At 35.7% G+C, this 18333-nt stretch overlaps 3 protein-coding genes across 3 annotated transcripts; all 3 read right to left on the reverse strand.

Moving 5' to 3' along the window:
* Positions 1–25: 25 nt before the first annotated feature.
* LOC121962133 (L-amino-acid oxidase-like) lies at positions 26–2717 on the reverse strand. Its single transcript, XM_088074040.1, has 4 exons — positions 2379–2717; positions 1789–1856; positions 1385–1470; positions 26–1024 (listed from the first exon to the last, which is right to left on the reverse strand). The coding sequence occupies exons 1-4, from the start codon at positions 2479–2481 to the stop codon at positions 190–192; spliced, it is 1092 nt and encodes a 363-aa protein (XP_087930166.1). The 5' UTR covers positions 2482–2717; the 3' UTR covers positions 26–189.
* A 145-nt stretch (positions 2718–2862) lies between these two features.
* LOC121962109 (butyrophilin subfamily 3 member A2-like) lies at positions 2863–12154 on the reverse strand. The gene is made up of 6 exons (XM_088073443.1): positions 11986–12154; positions 8034–8387; positions 6173–6386; positions 5303–5367; positions 4557–4676; positions 2863–3992 (listed from the first exon to the last, which is right to left on the reverse strand). The coding sequence occupies exons 1-6, from the start codon at positions 12032–12034 to the stop codon at positions 3388–3390; spliced, it is 1407 nt and encodes a 468-aa protein (XP_087929569.1). The 5' UTR covers positions 12035–12154; the 3' UTR covers positions 2863–3387.
* Positions 12155–13970: 1816 nt separating this feature from the next.
* Positions 13971–18165, reverse strand: LOC148185767 (C-type isolectin Sp-CL4-like). Its single transcript, XM_088073571.1, has 6 exons — positions 18136–18165; positions 17207–17324; positions 16670–16794; positions 16003–16134; positions 15300–15408; positions 13971–14337 (listed from the first exon to the last, which is right to left on the reverse strand). The coding sequence occupies exons 2-6, from the start codon at positions 17277–17279 to the stop codon at positions 14270–14272; spliced, it is 507 nt and encodes a 168-aa protein (XP_087929697.1). The 5' UTR covers positions 17280–17324; positions 18136–18165; the 3' UTR covers positions 13971–14269.
* Between the last annotated feature and the right edge of the window lie 168 nt (positions 18166–18333).

The following is an 18333-nucleotide window of genomic DNA, read 5'->3' on the forward strand; positions in this document are numbered from 1 at the left end:
GACTGGGAGTGCTGGGAAAGTCTGAGGGCATCTGGTGGATAGATGGAGAACTGCGAGTCTGCACAGATGCATGCTGGGTCCTGAAGGAAGTGAAGTGAGCTTTTTTTGAAGAAAAAGAAATCGCACCAATTTAAGTTAAAAGGTTTAAATACTTGCGAAAGGCAGCGCTATAAAACGATGATCCGGGTTTCAAACACCGTAATAGTGCTTAGACTTGATGCCCCAGAATTTAGAGCTCATCTCTGACTGAGAATTCAGCAGCTTCACTTTGTTGATGTTGGCTGCAGCTCTGATGGCAGATTTCATGGACGTCTCGATCCATCCGTGAGGGAAGGCCGTGTGCTCACCAGCAAAGTGCACCCTGCCCTCACTTCTGAAGAGCTCCTGGGCGTACTTTAAATGCTGGTAGGGGGTAAAAAGAGCGAAGGCGCCCAAGCTGTGAGGATCTGTGCTCCACTTCTTCACCACCACGCCTGTGCAGAGAGACTTTACGTACTCGCCGTGGATCTTCGCCAAATCTCTCAGAGCCAGCTCTTTCAGCTCTTCATCGCTCGCTCCTAAGAAGAGGAGGGAGTCATCGGACCAGGTGTAGGAAGCCAGCAGGACGCCGATGTTTGGATTGTTTGGGAAACTGTGGCTGGGGTAGTAGATGAAACGAGACGGCCCGTCAGTGATGCTCTTTCCTCCTCGGATGCCGTCCCTCTCCCAAAACTTCCTGCTGAAGGTGAGGAGGATTTTGGTGGAGCTGTTGTAGTGGACTGACCTCAGTGCCTGCATCTTTGGGATGGAGAGAGGGGGGTCAAATTCACTGAAAAGTGCTGCTTTGGCTGTGGTCGTTACCAGGACGTAATCTGCAGAAAGGTCAGTTAGAGAAGACTGTTGGCCCGTCGGGTACGATACAATCATACCGTTATCTGACTGACTGATGCGTTTGACTTTGGAGTCGAGGAGAATTGCGGAGTCACCGAGGACAGTAAGAAAAGCTTTGGGGAGCAGGTCCGACCCACCAGTTACTCCTGAGTACCTTAAAAACAAAAGGACAAATGGATACTCTTATTGAAAGCATTCTGCTACAGAGAGATGTGAACCTGCGTATGCCTCTATACATATATCTATAGGTGGGTTTTCATTATAAATTAAGCAGTATTTTAGAAAGGTGGATAAAACGCAATGTTGAGATGACTGTGCGACTTCTCCTCTGGTGATAACATCCCAGTAACCATGGCGATGGATGTTCAAAACATTAGCAGCTTTATTTCTATTGCAGCCACCAAACTAGCCGTCATGATTGCCAATCCAAGGCCAGCGTGTTATGGAGCCGTGATGGAAAGACGAGCCCCTTATACGTGGGATCAGCCACGTAATTTTTGCAACATTTCATGACATCACTCTGGATTTTACCTTCACATAATAACGGTCATATTTTTTCAGAGCAGCCCAGCAGCCTTTCACCTCCACTTCGTCTTTTACCTACAAAAACAAAAGAAAAGAAACAGAAAAGTAAGTAGAAACATCATTGAGCTTTAGGTGTTCTCATGAGTTTTCACAAACTGAGCTATTATCATAACTGTATTTTTAAAATTAGCTTACAGAATTCTTTTGAAAAAAATTTAATTTTAGTTTTTTTCAGCTTTTTTCAGGTAATTTCAGGTAATTTCAGGTAATTTCAGGTAATTTTCTTGTAACTTTTTCTTGCAAATTTTCGGGTCATCTAACGTGTTTCCTTTCAGGTTTCAAAGGGTTAAAGGAGCAGATATATGGAAGATCCAAACTGGAGAAAAGTATCACCTCTATGTAGTAGTCGTAGTCTTTGTCCTTCAGACATTCAGCCAGATGTTCTTTCAAGCTGACGGAAACTAAAAACAAAGAGAGAAGTACACCCCGATTTTTACTGTATAACTCTCCCTTTGTCCTGAAGCAAAGCTTCATTTTCCAAAAATTGTTCTTATTTTCACACACACACACACACACACACACACACACACACACACACACACACACACACACACACACTCTGCCCCCTGTTGAACATTACTTAAGTGTAACAAAAGTACTTTCATCCAGGTAGAAATTTATTATATACACCTCAACAAAATATGGTTAGAGTATTAGAGTATTTTCAGCTATGATACGATATAACGATGACACCAAACTGTCTCCAGTTTAATCATCAGTTATGCAGATGATACTGGAGTATCTCCAGTTTAATCATCAGTTATGCAGATGATACTGGAGTATCTCCAGTTTAATCATCAGTTATGCATTATCATGAAGAAAATGACATCTCTGAATTCAAAAGACAGTAAAATATCTGTCAGCAGCACATGAAGAAATGGAAAAAGACTTTATTTGTACACGGTTAAGAAGTTTGTACTCACACAGCAGCAGGCAGAACGGCATTAGCTGCATCCTGTCCCACCAACTGACGGACACACAGAATCTCTGTCTCTCGGCTCGATGGTAGCTGCTCGTATGCAACATTTGGACATGCTCTTCATCTTTTCTGCAAAAAAAAAAAAAAAAAAAATTAATGCTGCACAAAAGAAAATGTCAAAATTTATCAGTGCAATTAAGAAATTTCATAAACATAGAACCTGTATTATTTGATTATTTTTGCACAACAAGTTGTTAACGCTGCAAATTTACATAAATATTTCTAGTAATATAGAAACATTTATCCAAGCATCTTTAAAAGGAAAAACTAAAGTGTTGCAATTTCAAAATTTGAGTGAACGAGGCAGGTAAAGTCCCAACCTAACATCTGATGCAAAAAAAAAATTATAATATTATATTTAAACCAGCAGGGGGTGCTCTTTATTTCTAATCATACTAGAATTGTGTGAATAAAATGGGGACATGAAATTAAAAAAAAAAAAAAAAGGTGCTTTATTTCATAAAACAGTGTAGTGAACAAAAAAAGACAGCTTTAAAAAATATACAAAATTTGCATAATTTATACAACAATGAAGAATTAAATTAAAAATCAAAACTTCTTGAGTACAAATCAGTTTTAAATAAAGGAGTCCCTACATACAACCCAATATATAGAATCTTACTGTTACACATATTAAGGTGCCATACAGATTTTAAATACATTTTACACAGGTGAAATGAATAAAACAAATACATTTTTCAGGAAGGTTTGAAATATCACATACTGCCCAAGCCAAATAGAGACAGCTTTTGATCGTGTGCATCACAATGTTTGACTTGAATTTGCCCCATTTTTAAAAATCAGATATGGCACTTATGGCCAGTACGAACTCGCGATGGCCAGTTGAAGCCTCGTGGAATCATTGTCCTGTTTTACGGCGCTCTTGGTCTGAAAAAGCGCCCCAAGCTTCATTTGGCCATCGCTGGTGCCTCAGCCTGCAGTAAGTTTTGGGTTTAGTCTGATTCTTCTGTTAAATCTTCCAGGAGCAGGATGCGGTTGACAGTTGACGGGTCGACGAATGAAAGCTGCCGCTTAAGTTTGGCCTTCAGACGAGGCTGAGGACAAGCATCGCTCATTGAACGACCGATACTGCCGAGCTTTTTCACCGCGGTGCTGGCGGAAGACGAAGTGGGCAACGCTGGCAAGCCTGAGATAACGGGGCAGCTGTGACTGCGAGCTTTGTGTGTCGGGTATTTGGGTGCTGGAAGACTGTTCTGCCGTGTTAAGCGAGGTCGTCGTCCCTTCTTCTGCGGCTGGCCGCCGGATTTCGGAGCGCTGGTGTCGGCCGAGGCTGAAGGACCTCGACGGTTGGCTGGCAGGACAACAGCAGCTCTGAGCTGGGAGTTGTTTTTCTGTAGCTGGAGGATGGTCTCGTCTTTCTCGTGAAGCTTTGAGTTGAGGTCGGCCACTTTTGTTGTCAGCATCTCGATGGTGATGCTTTCCTTGTTGTCGTCCTTGACAACCATGACGCTGTGCAAGAGCAATCGACTTTCAGAGGAACTACTTTGCGTACTTTCATCCGACGACTGTCTGATCATTGACGACGTCGACGCCTTCGCTGTGAATATCAAAGAAAAAGACAATACGCACCGTTAGTACGCACATTTCTTACCTACCAAACCACAGCAAAAGACGTGGGGAAGTATGTTTTTGGAATCCATGGATACGTTCATTTTTCACATCATACGGGGTTAATGTGGTCAAGACAAGCCTGGAAAGGTCTTGGAATTCGTGCATGGTAATTTCAAGGCGCAGAAACGTTTTGGAAAATTAAATATACCCTGAAAGCTTTGAAAAAGTCTTCAAATCTGTTTCACAAACGTATAATAACACGTATGATGACGTGTTCAAGGACTGTTGGAAAAACCCAAGCATGACGTCATTTTTTGGTAGTTTTTGGATGAGATGCTGATTTTTGAAGAAAACATTCATATTTTCTTCAAAGATCACCCAAAATGTTAAAAGAAAATAAAATGCCAAATATTTTCCATAAAATGTTTTCTTCAAAAATGACTAAAAAAGTTTCAAGACAAAAAAAACCTTTGAAGAACTGTTGAGTTTTAAAGGTTTTAATGAGAAGTGAGCGTCTTTTCCCAAATACAGCGTCCTCTCAGCGACTTACCCGATTTGCCAAATTTCCTCCACAGAAAGACCGCTAACATACATAACGGAGCTGCCAGCAGTAAGACGCCGCCGCCGACAGCGATGTTCGTGGTCAGAGAGCAGATCCTCCCGTGGCCATCTGAAACGACAAGAGACAAACGAAAACAAATCAGCTGCTGACACGAAAATGATCCGACATATTTCACACCTGACGGATGAGCCATCGGGAGGATTTCTGCAAACTGAGGTCGCCGAGATCTTCCTCAGCGGGAACACTCAGCTGGCTTTGTTTGAGGGCCAACGACAGGACGCCAGGGGCCCCAAACTCCTCCTCCTGCGGCCCCAAACATGTTTATAGGATTTAAAGACATTTTGGATCATTTCATTTTACAAAGTTTCTCTGATTTTAGGACGTTTCTTGGACTTTTGGACATTTCTAGGACTTTCAAATTTTAGGTTGTTTCTAAGATTTTAAGAGAGTTTTTTATTATTATTATTATTTTTTAGATTTTAACACATTTCAACATTTTTTTTTTTTTTTTTTAGAGTTTCCTAAGATTGTCGGATGTTCTGTGGATTTTAGGATGTTTTTCAGATTTTTAGAGCTTTCTCAGATTTTAGTTTGTGTCTAGGCTCTTAAGAAAATACGGATTTAAGGACGGTTTTTAGACATTTGTTAGATTTTAGGTCACGTGTAACATTTCTGGACATCTCTGTGATTCTGTGAACATAGACGTAATTATCGCTGCTGAAGCTGCAGTTCACCTGGTACGATCGTGTGGGCGTCTCTGGTCTGCTTTGTCTCCGGCTGCTGAACTCTGCAGGAAACGCTGTGATGAAAATATTAAAGTTTTAGTCGAGTTTATAAATCAGATCTGTAAAGTGATAAAAAAAGATAATCCTGTTCTGACCCCCAGAGGGGAAATTCAGGTGTTGTAGCAGAAACGCAGCCTCAGACAAAAAGAGAAATACATAAATAAAAGTACTGCATACTTTAAATAATGTCTTTAACACCTGGATGGACATCAGTGTCCTTGTGCTGCAATGTCCTGCAAACTGTAAATAAATAAATACATAAATGAATAAAAAATTATTGAATAAATAAATAAATAAACAATAAAAGGTGACAAGAAAATGCTCTGAAATTTAACAGACATGATCCAAAAATTAGGAAAAATATCGAGAAAACTATATTTATAACTCTATTAATTATATATATTAAATTATGTCACAGAGAAAAATGTTTTAGCAGTTTTTTAGGTCATTTTTTTTCTCATTTGCTGTAATTGTCTTTTTACTGCAACTCTTAACTAATTTTTTACTTATTTTTGGGACTTTTTTGTTAGATTGCTCATCACCATCTTCCCACGTTTTTTAAAAGAAATCCAGCCAATTTGCTTTTTTGCTGAAGTGTTTTTAAACCTGTGCTTTGTTCATCTTTTAGTGTGTAAAATGAATCTGATTCCATGTTTGTTTCACAGGATTTTGGGACTTTTTAAACCAACTAAAAGCCATACAGATGCAGCGGAACATGTTCTATGTTCTTGTTTTTTTTGTAAAATAAATGAACTTTTTCAGTTTTAAAGACAGAAACCAGAAAACGTCCTCCTCTAGAATCTGGACAGAGCTGTTAACCTTTTGGTCGCGTCCCGGAGAGTCAGCGTTCGTCTCACGGTGAAACAGCCGCTGGCATCTTGATGTCTTTTTGGCTCGTCCGCAGGGATGATTTTTCCGTAATCATCCAGAAACGTGATCTGCGGCTCTGGCAGCCAGCAGGCGGCCTCGCACTGAAGAGTCACGCCTCCGCCCTCCGCTGACTTGATGAGGAGTTTTGGCTCAGAAACGGCCCCTTTATGAAGCACAATAATAATCACAGGCGTGACCTTTGAATGTTCCATCAAACATTTAATGTAACATATTAAATCTAATATATCTGCACGCTGGGAGACATTAACCCTTTGAAACCTGAGCAAACTGGCTTGGTTTCTTCTGCTAAACATGGGAAGAAGCCAATAAGCAACTTTAGAAAATGTGCAAAAAAAAAAAGTACAAGAAAAATACCTGAAAATTGGTAAAAAGAAAGAAAAAAAAGACAAAAATGAAAAAGAAATAGGAGTAAAAAAAAGCTGATACTTGGAAAAAGGACCTTATAAGATATGATCCAAAAATGTTTTTAAAAAAAGTAAAAAGTAAATAGAATTTACCAGGGGAAATGATCCAAAGTTTTGCAATAAAAATGGTAAAAAGTACAAGAAAAATACCTTAAAATTTGTAAAAATAAATAAATAAACAAACAAAAAAATAAAATTATACTTGTAAGTAAGTGCTTTAGAAGAAATGATCCAAAGGTTTGCAAAAAAAAGTTAAAAGAAAAAAGACAAAAAAAGAAAAGGAATTAAAAAAAACACAAAAAAGTCAAACAATACGAGAAAAAAAATGCTTGAAAATGACGATAAATCAGTTGCATGATTTTTAAATATGTAATTATGATAATTGTAATGTTTCTAGACATTTTTCCCTAGCTTTTTAAAAATAATTTCCTAAATCTAACATTCTTACAAATTGTGGATCATTTTTAACTAAGATGCTCTTTGCCTTTTTTCTCGTGTTTTTGAAAGAAATTGCACCGATGTGCTCAGCACAAGAAAATGATGTCAGTACAGTTTTAAAGGGTTAAGTCATGAACACAAAACTTCAGGTAGTGTCTCATTTTTTTCCCGTGTGGGTGGAAACATGCAGGTATTAAATATAACAAGCCTGAGCATGCCGGGAAAGTGAATCTGTAATGTCTGCATTCCTTTGGCTGAAACTCAACTGTATTTTTTAGTTTCGGTAACACCTAAAAACAAAATAATGAGGATTAATTAAAGAACAAATTCTGGTTTAAAACACAAAAATACCTGAAAGTTTTTCCAGGTCATCAAATAGCTGTTTAAAAAAGCCCTGCGTGACACATTTAACACATCTGAGTAATATAATGTTATTTTCATGTTAAATAATCTCTAGATTATGTTTCTAACTGAGTAATATTTAAAACATTTGAAAACTGAACATTTGGCAGAATTTCTTTAAAAACAAACAAACATACAACTTAAGAAAGAAATTGCCAAAACCGAGCAAGAAACTTGTAAAAAAAAATAAACGAAAAATAAGAAGAAAAAAAACATACAAAAAACAACCTAAAGAAAATACATAATTTTTTTAATTTAATCTGTTTTTTGATTTATTCGCACATTTGTTAATTGGGTAGGTATTCTGTTTTTGATTAATGTTTTTTTATTGCACTCTGCATCGGCTTCACAGTACATTTTTGCAGCTGATGAAAAAACCACAAAGCCTAATATCTCCTGCCGTAAATGCAGCAGCAGAACAATGAAGAGCGCCTTTCTTTTTTGCAGAAAAGTGAATTTTGCAATGATTGCAGATATTGCACTTTGTGGTATGATGGAGATGCCAAATCTTTACCGAAGATAAAAAAACACTTGAGAGGACTCACCAACGAGCAGCTGCACCTCTGTGACGGCCCGCGGCGCGTCCTTCCACAGCGTCAGGCACCTGTACGTCCCCGCGTCCGACAGCCTCACGCCGGAGATCCGCAGCGAGATGTTCCCGTTCTGCAGCTCTCTGGAGATGAAGCTGGTTCGGTACTGGAAGGCTGGATTCTTCATGGCGTGGACCTCACAGCCGTCCCGGTACAAGAAGACCACGTCGTTTGGCAGCAGGCCGACCTTTGACCACTCCACATCTGGAAATTCAGCCGAGGGCGGGATGCTGAAGCTGCAGGGCAGAAACACGTCGGCGCCGGCGAAGGCCACGACTGTCTGCGGAGGACCGGTCACCGCGGATCCTCCTGAGAAAACACACAAATAAACCATTTTAAGACAAACTTTACACAATAATTCCATATATTTGGGGCTGTTTCCAGTATCCAACTCTACAAATACATGAATAAATGAGGTGGACAAAACATTAGAAACGTCTCAGTATAATGCAAAAAAAACAAAAAACAAATCAAAACAAAAAAAAACAACAACCAAAAACCCACCAGCAAACACAAAGTACGGCTTTGGAAATGACACAAAACCTGAAGCAACAACTTTAAAAAAATTGTCTCCAAGGAAACACTCATAACTACACAAAGGCAGTATTTTCTTTTTTTTTCAGAATTTAAAATATTTACTTTTTTATCACCAAAATTTGCTTAAACATTCAAATAAATCAGAATTTTAAAAGAAAAAAATCACCAATTTTTTTTTAAAGAAAAAAGAAAATGCCCAAAGATTTTCTTTAAAAAAAGTTTAATTTAAAAAAAAAAAAAAAGTCAAAAAAATTGCTGAGCTTCTTTTTAATTAGAGAAAGAAAAAAAATGCCAACATCATAAAAGAGAAAAAAAGCTCAAAAATTTCAAAGAATTTTAATTTAAAAACGCAAAAATAGAGGACAAAATATTTTAATGAGTACAAAAATGCCAAAAGTTTAATTTAAAAACTTAAAGGCTACACCCCAAATGTCCTCAGATGCTAGAAACATCCTCCTCAACCAAAACAATCCAGATTCATAAACAGCACTACAGGTGAGAGGAAAAATATCTTTTTTTGAATGTGCATTTTTTTGGGGAACTGCCCAATTTAAGACTCTGGCTGATTTGTTGACACAAACTCAAAGATGCATCTCGATTTTTAGTCCTAAAATTATCCTGATGGAAGACAAAATGATCGTTTACAAATAAACACAGACTTGTAACATAACTTGCATGACTCTGTTATTTCAGAACTATGAATAATAAGTCATTTCTTATTATTTCATGTTGTAACTTTCCATCTCATTCAATTAAAAGCACATGTTGGTTGGGTTGCGTGACACACAGTCTGCTTCGTTTCCTGCTCTGAACTGGACTGACGGGTGTGTGAAAGTGTGTGAACGGTTTGTGTTTCACTCGCCCAAATCTGGAACTTCTAACTGGGTGAAAGGGTTAAAAGAAAAACAGCAGTGGTGACTCAGCTGTTTCTTTGGTCAATGTACCAGCCATAAAGGACAGAGAGACACGCCCAGGAGACACTGTTCTGAGGGACAGGAGGAGACATGGAGGCCGGAAACCTCCTCAAACTAAAACTTCCTCATGCTTTAAATGCCAAACAGGTTATTAAAAAGTCTTTCGTTAATTAACTCTTTGGTGGAACACGTCAGTCAGAGGACACAATGTGAGATAATAATGTCCACACCAACAGCATCAGAATATTAAAACGTCCTGCACTAATTAAATTGTCCATGTCAGAGACGCTTCAGGACGTGTTTTCATAATTATAAAATATTCCGACGCTGGTGCAGTGAACATAACACTCTCCATCATCTCCCACAGTGTGTCCACGCGTTACAAAAAAGACATAAAAAAGGGACATTTGGAAAATTCTTATTTTCAAAAAAAGCAAGAGAAAAAAAGAATATTTAAAAAATCATAATTACACATTTAAAATTATTTTACACCATAATAATAATAATAATAATAATAATAATAATAATAATAATAATAATAATAATAATAATAATAATGAATCACTTTTTCAGATGGTTTTCTTGTTTGATATTTTTAAAACTTTTTTTTTTTTTTAATTTGCCAATTTTAAGGTGATATCTTCTTAACCCTTTCAAACCTGGATCAACATTACTTTTGCTGTATTTAAATGCCTTTCGCACAGATTTAAACTTTCGAAACTCCGATAAAACTGGTGTGCAAATAATTCAGTGAGCAACTTGGCAAAAGATAAAAAATATATATCTAGAAATAATATATATAAAATAGTAGATTCTTATTCTTTTTTAAAGATAGAAAACAATTCCAAAAACTTTTATATAATAATCATAATTATATATTCTAAATTAAATCAAAATAATTTTAAAATTTCATTCATTTTCATCTTTATTCATCTTGAGTTTGGATCTGCTTTTTCTTCTTTCTCTCTTCTTTTAAAAAAACCCATTTATTACGTTTGTTGTGAATCTGGATACAAAGTAGAATCATGAATTTATTTTGATCTCATTCACAGGGCAACACTGACAGTAGTACTACTAGTAGTAGCAGTATTTTTAGCGTTGGCTTCATTATAGTTCAGTCTGTGAGTTTAGTGACGATCCTGAAAAGCAGTAAAACCTCCACACACTGACTCATTCACTTCTCATTAAACAGAATTAACTCCTCATTAACAGCTGAGATGCTCCCACTGACAAACAATGAGGAAATTATAGTGGTGGAACAAGTATTCACATCCTTCACCCAAATAAACCTACCAAAATCACAGCTCCAAATCACCTCAAAATCTGCATTTATTTCTATTTTTATAACATGTTTACTGACTTTTATTGAAATTTCCGTCAGTGCAGGGACAGATGACTTTTAATGCAAAAACTATAAAAAAGTAAAAAAGCAAAACAACAACAGTGAAAACATTAAGGGAAGAAAGCAACAGTAACAACAGATGTGCAAAAACTGCAGTAAATCTTAATTAAGAGTACAGAAGTATTTTTTAGCAGAAGTTAAAATAAAAGTAAACATTCTGCAGAAAAATATTAAACAACCCGGATGTTTTAACACTGAGCTGATGGAATGTAACTAAGTACTTTTACTCAAATACTGTACTTGTACTTTACTTGTGTTCTTGTTTTTGGCTTTATACTTGTACCCCACAACATTTCAGAGGAAAATATTGTAGTTTTAATTTTACTACATTTATCTGACAGCTTTATTGCCTCATAAATTAAGAGTTTTGCATACAAAAAAAAAGATGTTTTGTTATAGTTTCAGTATTTTAAGTTGATACTTCTTATTATACATACTTTACTTAACCCTTTGAAACCTGGACAAAGTGGTTGATTTATCTTAAAGTCATGGAAAAACGAGCGACTTAGCAGCAACCAGAAATGAGCAGGATAATAGTGAAAAAGAAATAAAAAACACAAGTAGATTACCTGACAGCTTACCATAATATATATATATTTTAAAGGAAAAATAAAAAGATAAAAATCAAGGAAATAGCCTTACAAAACTGCTTAAAGTGTAAGCAGTAAGTGCAGAACTTGAGTAAATGTACAAAGCTACATTTCAGCTGGAAAATTAAAATCAATGCATGTCACAGTGAGGCGCGTGCACGTATTGATAATCAATAAAAGCTGCTCAGTTTTCAAATCGTGACGCAAAATCAGTTCAGAATGAGGTTTTCTGAGAGTTTCTCTAAACTCTCCAGTCTGAACTTTTCACTCTGAGAATGAAGGAAGTGATCTGACGGACTGTTTGTAAATCACCCGCGACAAAACCGCAACTTCTCTCTTTACAAAAACCGAAAAAAAACTCACTCACATCGACTTTTACTGCGTTACCTGTCGGATGCATTCACGTGCAGCCCGCTGCAGACACTCACATAAAATACAAATAAAAAACACCTGTAATGTCTCACCTGAACAGCAGCACAGCAGAGCGGAAACCAGGAAGAGACGATGATACATCCCCCAAAACACAGAGACTGATTTTTTTTCTTTCTGCTGGGAATTAAAGATAAAAAAGAGTTCTTAAAGAGTCATCTGCTGGTCCGATCATCAAAGCCTCCCCGGCCTCACTGAGCCAAAAACAAATGCTCAACTTCCGGTGAGGGATCGATAATCACTGCGCGCTGCGTTCAGGATCACTGGGGATAAAAGAGAGATATTGACATACATATAAAAATACACCTTCAAATTCACAAAATCTATGTATTTTATTTTATTATTTTTACTTTCTTAAAATCAAATTAATTATTTCTATATTTTGATTAATTTATAACCCGAATATTACTATTATTTTTATTATTATTATTATCGAAATTGTTGTTGTTGCGATTGTTGTTGTTTTTGTTGTTTTTATTTTCACTATTCATTTTATTTTCTTCGTCTGTGTGACTTTATGTGGAGATATATATTTGTACAGTGATCTTATGCACTTGAAATTCTAATAGAAATATTTTTATAAAAAAGACATTGGCCAAGAAATATTTATTTTCTTAAATGCAAGAAAATTCTCTGAAAAAGTAAAACAAACAAACAAACAAACAAACAAAAAAAACCAATATGAAAATGGTTTAGGTTAAGCAAATATTATTTTTTTTTTAATTTATTATGTATTCTTTTATATTTTATATAGAAATAAAGCCACTGGAAAATATTAACTACTGATGGCACATCAACTCTTAGTTATGTAGGTAATTAAATAAATTGAAGAAGCCACAAAGACACACGATTTAACTCCTTAATTTCTGTGGCTGTAGGCTCAAACTTAATGTCAGAAAACTCGTTTTTGGAGCAAAGTGGGATGTGGAAGTGTAATTTCCGATTTTCTGAGGTAGACGTGAATGTCACATGAAGATAAAAGTCTGAAATCTCTTTATCGTGCACTTGACAGCTGGTGCAGAAAAAATCAGGAAGAGCAGCCCCTAAACACAAAACAGTATCACAGCGTCGCCTGGCAACCAAACAAAATAACATCAACAAAACAAAAACAAAAACAAAAAAACTTTCACTGTCTTCAGCGAGTTTATGTGAGTCTTCAGCCTGATGTTACAAATCTGTATTCTTTCATTTTTGACAGTGATACTTTTGTTGTCCTAACTGCCGTTTAAATGTGAGTTTTGTTTTGTTTTTGTTTGTTTTTCCCAGGAGCAGATTGTTCCCTCCGAAATTAAAGCCAGCTGAATGAACCTGAACGACAGATGATGAAATAGGCCCACATGATGTTAATGTTTGTTTCTTAAATCTCCAAGGAGACCACAGCTTTCCTCAAACAACATCAGCCCAACAACAATAATAATAATTAATGACAATTAACAGAACTGCTCCTGCTGTTCAGTCACATCCTTAATGAACATTTGAATTCTTTATTTTTTTTTTTTACATGTAAGGACATCCAGAGCTGGGAGGCTTTTTTTTTTTTTTTTTTTTTTTATTGCTGAGAGCTGCTAAAGCTTTTAACGCACACAAGTCCCTAAATAAATGTTAATCGAGCAGCTTATTAAGAAATGACCCAAAAATGTGCAATAAATCCATAAAAAAACAGAAAAACAGAAAAGTTTTCCCAAAAAAGGATATGACTTGAGAAAAATTGTTAAAATTAAAAAACATAATTTTAAATATTACTGCAACATTCAGAAGATGTTTTGATGATGCTGAGAGGTAAAAAATAAATAAATAAAAGTAAAAAATAAATCAGTGTCCCTCTATAAAATGTTCCCACAATGTTACATGAGAACAAGGTAAGAACATGTTATTGAGGACTGAGAAAACAGGACATTTTTTTAAAAAGAAAATGTCATTTTAATGTTTTCTTTATGTATTCTGAAGGGTCCTATACATCCATACATAGATATATATATGTGTGTGTGTGTGTGTGTGTGTGTGTGCATTGATGATCTGTGAGTAAATGATTTATCTATGAATAAAAATCACCTTCAATTTATATACAGAGAAAGACGTGTAAACTCAAACTATAATCTATGAATCCAATCTATAAATATCTGTAAATAAATGGATGGTGCGCTGTATGAAAACAGTGAAATCGGTACTTATAATTATTATCTTTATTCAAATGCATTGGGGAAAATATGACTCTGAAACATTAATTCTGATCATTATGTAACTTTAATAGCCGTTTGTTTATTGCATTATATAGACCCATCTGTCGACAGTTATTCAAAATGTGAAATCACCTGAGGATCAGAAATTCTTGGCGCACACAAAGTACTTCTCCTCTGAGCAGGACGCATCGTTCCACAGACCCCACTCTGGCAGCGAGAGACAGGAAACATCACAGTCAGTGGCTTCACGGACAAAATCATCCTCTCAGTGGTTCATGAAACACAACATCAGCATTCAAACACAATCATCTTCTTATTATTAGGCGTCGTGCAAGAATAGTTTTTGTCTGAACCCTTTGAAACCTGAGCAAACTGGTTTGATCTATTTTCTTTCAAAGACAGAAAGTTAGAGAAAAAATACCTGAAAGTTAATAATAAAAGATTTAAAATAAAAAGACCCCAAACAATAAAAATAAATACATAAAAAATTAACATAAAAATAAATATATAAAATAAAAAGATAATAATAATTGTAATGATAACAATTATAAATAGTTTTCTGAACATGTTTCTTTATTTATTATTATTATTATTATTATTATTAACAATATCATCATCGTCATTATTATTATTGTTATTATTATTATTATTGTTGTTGTTGTTGTTGTTGTTATTATTATTGTTATTATTATTAACCAATAAAGACTCTACTCTCCCTCTTCCTGCCAAGTTGCTGACTGCCTTTTTGTTCATGTTCAATCAAAATTAAATTTAATCAAACCAAACTGCTCAGGTTCAGAAGTTTAACTGTAAAATGCGTCTAAACGAAGCACAAGGAAACTGATGGCGCTCCAGGTTTCAAAGGGTTAAAGTGCTTTTTTTGCTCATGATGAGTGATGCAACCTGCAACCCTGAGGGACTATATAAGGCTGCACACGTTTCATTCACACCGTGTCACAAAAAATCATCAAAAAATAATTTAAATTGCATAAATCTGCAGAAACGTCACACATTTAGCAGAGTCTAAGATAATAACTGTCACAGTCGTGTCGTAACAACACAGTGCAGTTACATTATGTTTGTAATTAATATATTAATATTATAATTACAGTTTATTTTACAGTATATTACAGTATTTTTTAAATTTTTTATACTTTAGTTTTCTTTACCGTTAAAGTTCGACTCGATGCAGTCCTCGTGTCCACCCGAGTTATTTGGCTGACCATCATGCCATCGAGTGTACCCGAATTCAGATCCATCAGTGTTTCTAAATTCTCCCTAAAAAACACAAAAGGTGAGAATCAGTGAGGGCATACAGCACGCAAACGCAGAGACGTGTTTTTTGTTGCTGTTGATTTTGTTTTAGGGTTTTTATTGTTTTTTTCTTTTTCTCTTTTTTATGGATAATCATTTCACCTGTAAAAAGTGTATGCAAAGTATTAAAAAAGAAAAACAAAACAAAACAAACAAAAAAAACCCCTAAAAGCAAACAAGCCTTATGGCCAAGTGCAGTTAACAAAAAATAAATAGATAAAAAAGAAAGCCTATACAAAACCTATACATCAATCTCAATGAACAAATACTCTTAAAGTTAAATGTCACGTTTGAAAAGTTAGAAATACGCACATATTTAATCCTACACCTATATACTGTATAACTGTGCTACATTGTGAGCAACAGATGTGTTTGTTTTCCAGGCACAAAGGGGGAATAAATAACAAGACAACAAAAAAAACCACATTGTAATTTTAAACATCGCTATCGACATCATCGACATTTATCAGCCCATCCCTAAATATTCCTCCTGATCGTCCATCGATGAGTTAACTAACCCGTCCGGTCTGTCTGCTCTCTGTTAGAGTGACTCTTTACCTCAAATCTCTGCGCTCCAATCCAGACCGTGTGGCGTTTCGAAAGGCTGCGCCAGCTCAAACACACCAGCCGGTTCACCTCGTCCTCGTCGTGCAGTGACACCAAATCACCATCTAAGGTGTGACAGTGAGCCTGAAAATCAACAGAAAAGTGAGCAAAGCGTCAGTCAAAGCAGCTTTTTCACTATAACTGTTTTTGCCACATATGGAAGTCCTGAGGGGCAAGAGAGGAAACATTTTTTTTTCAAGAATTAAAAAAAAACAACATTTTTTTGCAAGAAAAAAAAATTGTTGAGAAAAAAAACCAAACTTATTTTTTCAAGATTTTTTTTTGTGAGAAAATTATTGTTTTTTGTGAGAAATAATAAGAGATGCATGTTGTGTTTAGAGTGCAGAGAGAAATGAAAAGTCCCCTAAAAAAATTTTTTTTGTGCCCCCAATTTTTTTTCTCTTCTACCCCAAACATTTTTTATTGCCAAAAAAATGTTTTTTTCTTGCCAAAAATGTTTTATTCTTGCCAAAAAATTTTTTTTTCACCCCAATTATTTTATTTATTTATTTATTTTTTACTCTATTTCTCACATGAGCAAACATTTTTTTTGGACTTAGAAAATGGACCATCAGAATTTTTTTTTCTCACTTGCTCCTCAGGGCTTCCGTAGTCTCACCTTTGCATCCTTGAAAGTTTTCATCGTCGTGAACAGTTTGGCGCAGCGATGTTTGTCGATGTGGCTCCACCCGTCACCACACGGACTCTCCGGATACTCCGAACATAAGTCTGCAGGGTCGGGGGCTGCCAAACACAAAAAGATCACGTTTTTTGGGTTTTACCTGTTGAGATCCCCCATCCGTTCCTTACGACACAGTTCAGTGTAATTTTTCTAAATTAGTGATACATGAAAAATAATCTCACTATTTTTACTTTTAGGCAATTTCTGTGTTAAGATTCTTTGTCCATTAGAGTGGACAGAAATGAAAACACACACAATAAGACATGAGTGCATTTAGAGTAGAAAGCCATCATTTAATTTAATTTAATTTAATTTAATTTAATTTAATTTAATTTAATTTAATTTAATTTAATATTATTTTATTTTATTTTATTTATATATATTTTTTCTTTTTTCCTTTTTTTTTTGAGTGTGTTTGGAGCATCATGGTGTCCTGAACAGGTTAATGATGGTAGGTGATGGCGTGGTACTGACTGTGAGGTCGTCCCGTCACAGAGTCCAGCGTGGACACCAGCAGCAGGACCACAGTGACCACAGCTGGATGCATCTTCACACGTCACTGACTCTCAGAGCTCCACAGCTGGAATATAAGCTGGAAAGGTAACAGCTGTGAGAGTTTGCATGTATGAACGCTGAAGGTGATCAAATACAACATTTAGTATTTATTCACACTGAAAGGGAACAGGTCGAAACTTTAGGAAATATGCTCATTCGCCTCTTTGGCAAGTCAGATAAGAAGATTAATATCTGGAGAAAATTACCTCAAAGAAGCTGATGAGCTGATCTTAACATTAAGTTTGAAACCTGAGCAATTTGGCTTGATTTTTTTTCAAAAACATAGGAAGACGTCTGTGTGCAATGAAAGAAGGACGGACCTTAAAATTAGCAATAAATTAGCAAAAAGCACAAAAAAATACCTGAAAAATAGTAAAAAGAAAAGTTAGATAAATAAGTAAAAAGAAAAAACAAACAAACAAAAAATATATGAAAATGAACTGGAAAAAGTAACATAATTTCAAATATGTAATAACTATAATTATAAATGTAGTTTTTAACCTATATTTTTTAATCCCCTATAGACATTTTCCTTTTGCTTTAAAAAATAAGAACAAACAAACCAAAAAAATCTGATGGTCACACTGAATCCCAAAGATCAGAGGCATCCCTTTGAACCCTGAGCAATATCACCTGATTTCTGTCAAAAACATGGGAGGCAGGCAATGAGCAACAAAAGAAGAAATGACCCAAAAATGTGCAAGGGTTAGGGTTAAAAAAAATAGCTGAAAATTATTTTTAAAAAATAAAGAAATAACTAAATATAGTAAAATAAAAAAAAAAATTCAAGTAAATGGCCTGGGATTTAAAAAAGAAAAAAAAACGTGCAGAGAGAGGAAGCAGCTCACCGCAGATGTGCTCTGGTTTGTCGTTGCTCCTCCGTTTGATTGTCTGATGGTTCGTCCTCTCACTTTTAAACTCAACACTTACGCCCTGCAGACATGCCAGTCCCCTACCATCAGAGGACTCATTTTCATATTCACACGACAAATTATCAGAGCAAACACAGCCAGAGAGTCGTCCCATTCGAGACAGACGCTTCAGAT

Source organism: Plectropomus leopardus, chromosome 23, assembly GCF_026936395.1.
Source record: "Plectropomus leopardus strain MGB_pleo_1.0 chromosome 23, ASM2693639v1, whole genome shotgun sequence".
In the NCBI taxonomy this organism is placed as follows: Eukaryota; Metazoa; Chordata; class Actinopteri; order Perciformes; family Serranidae; genus Plectropomus; species Plectropomus leopardus.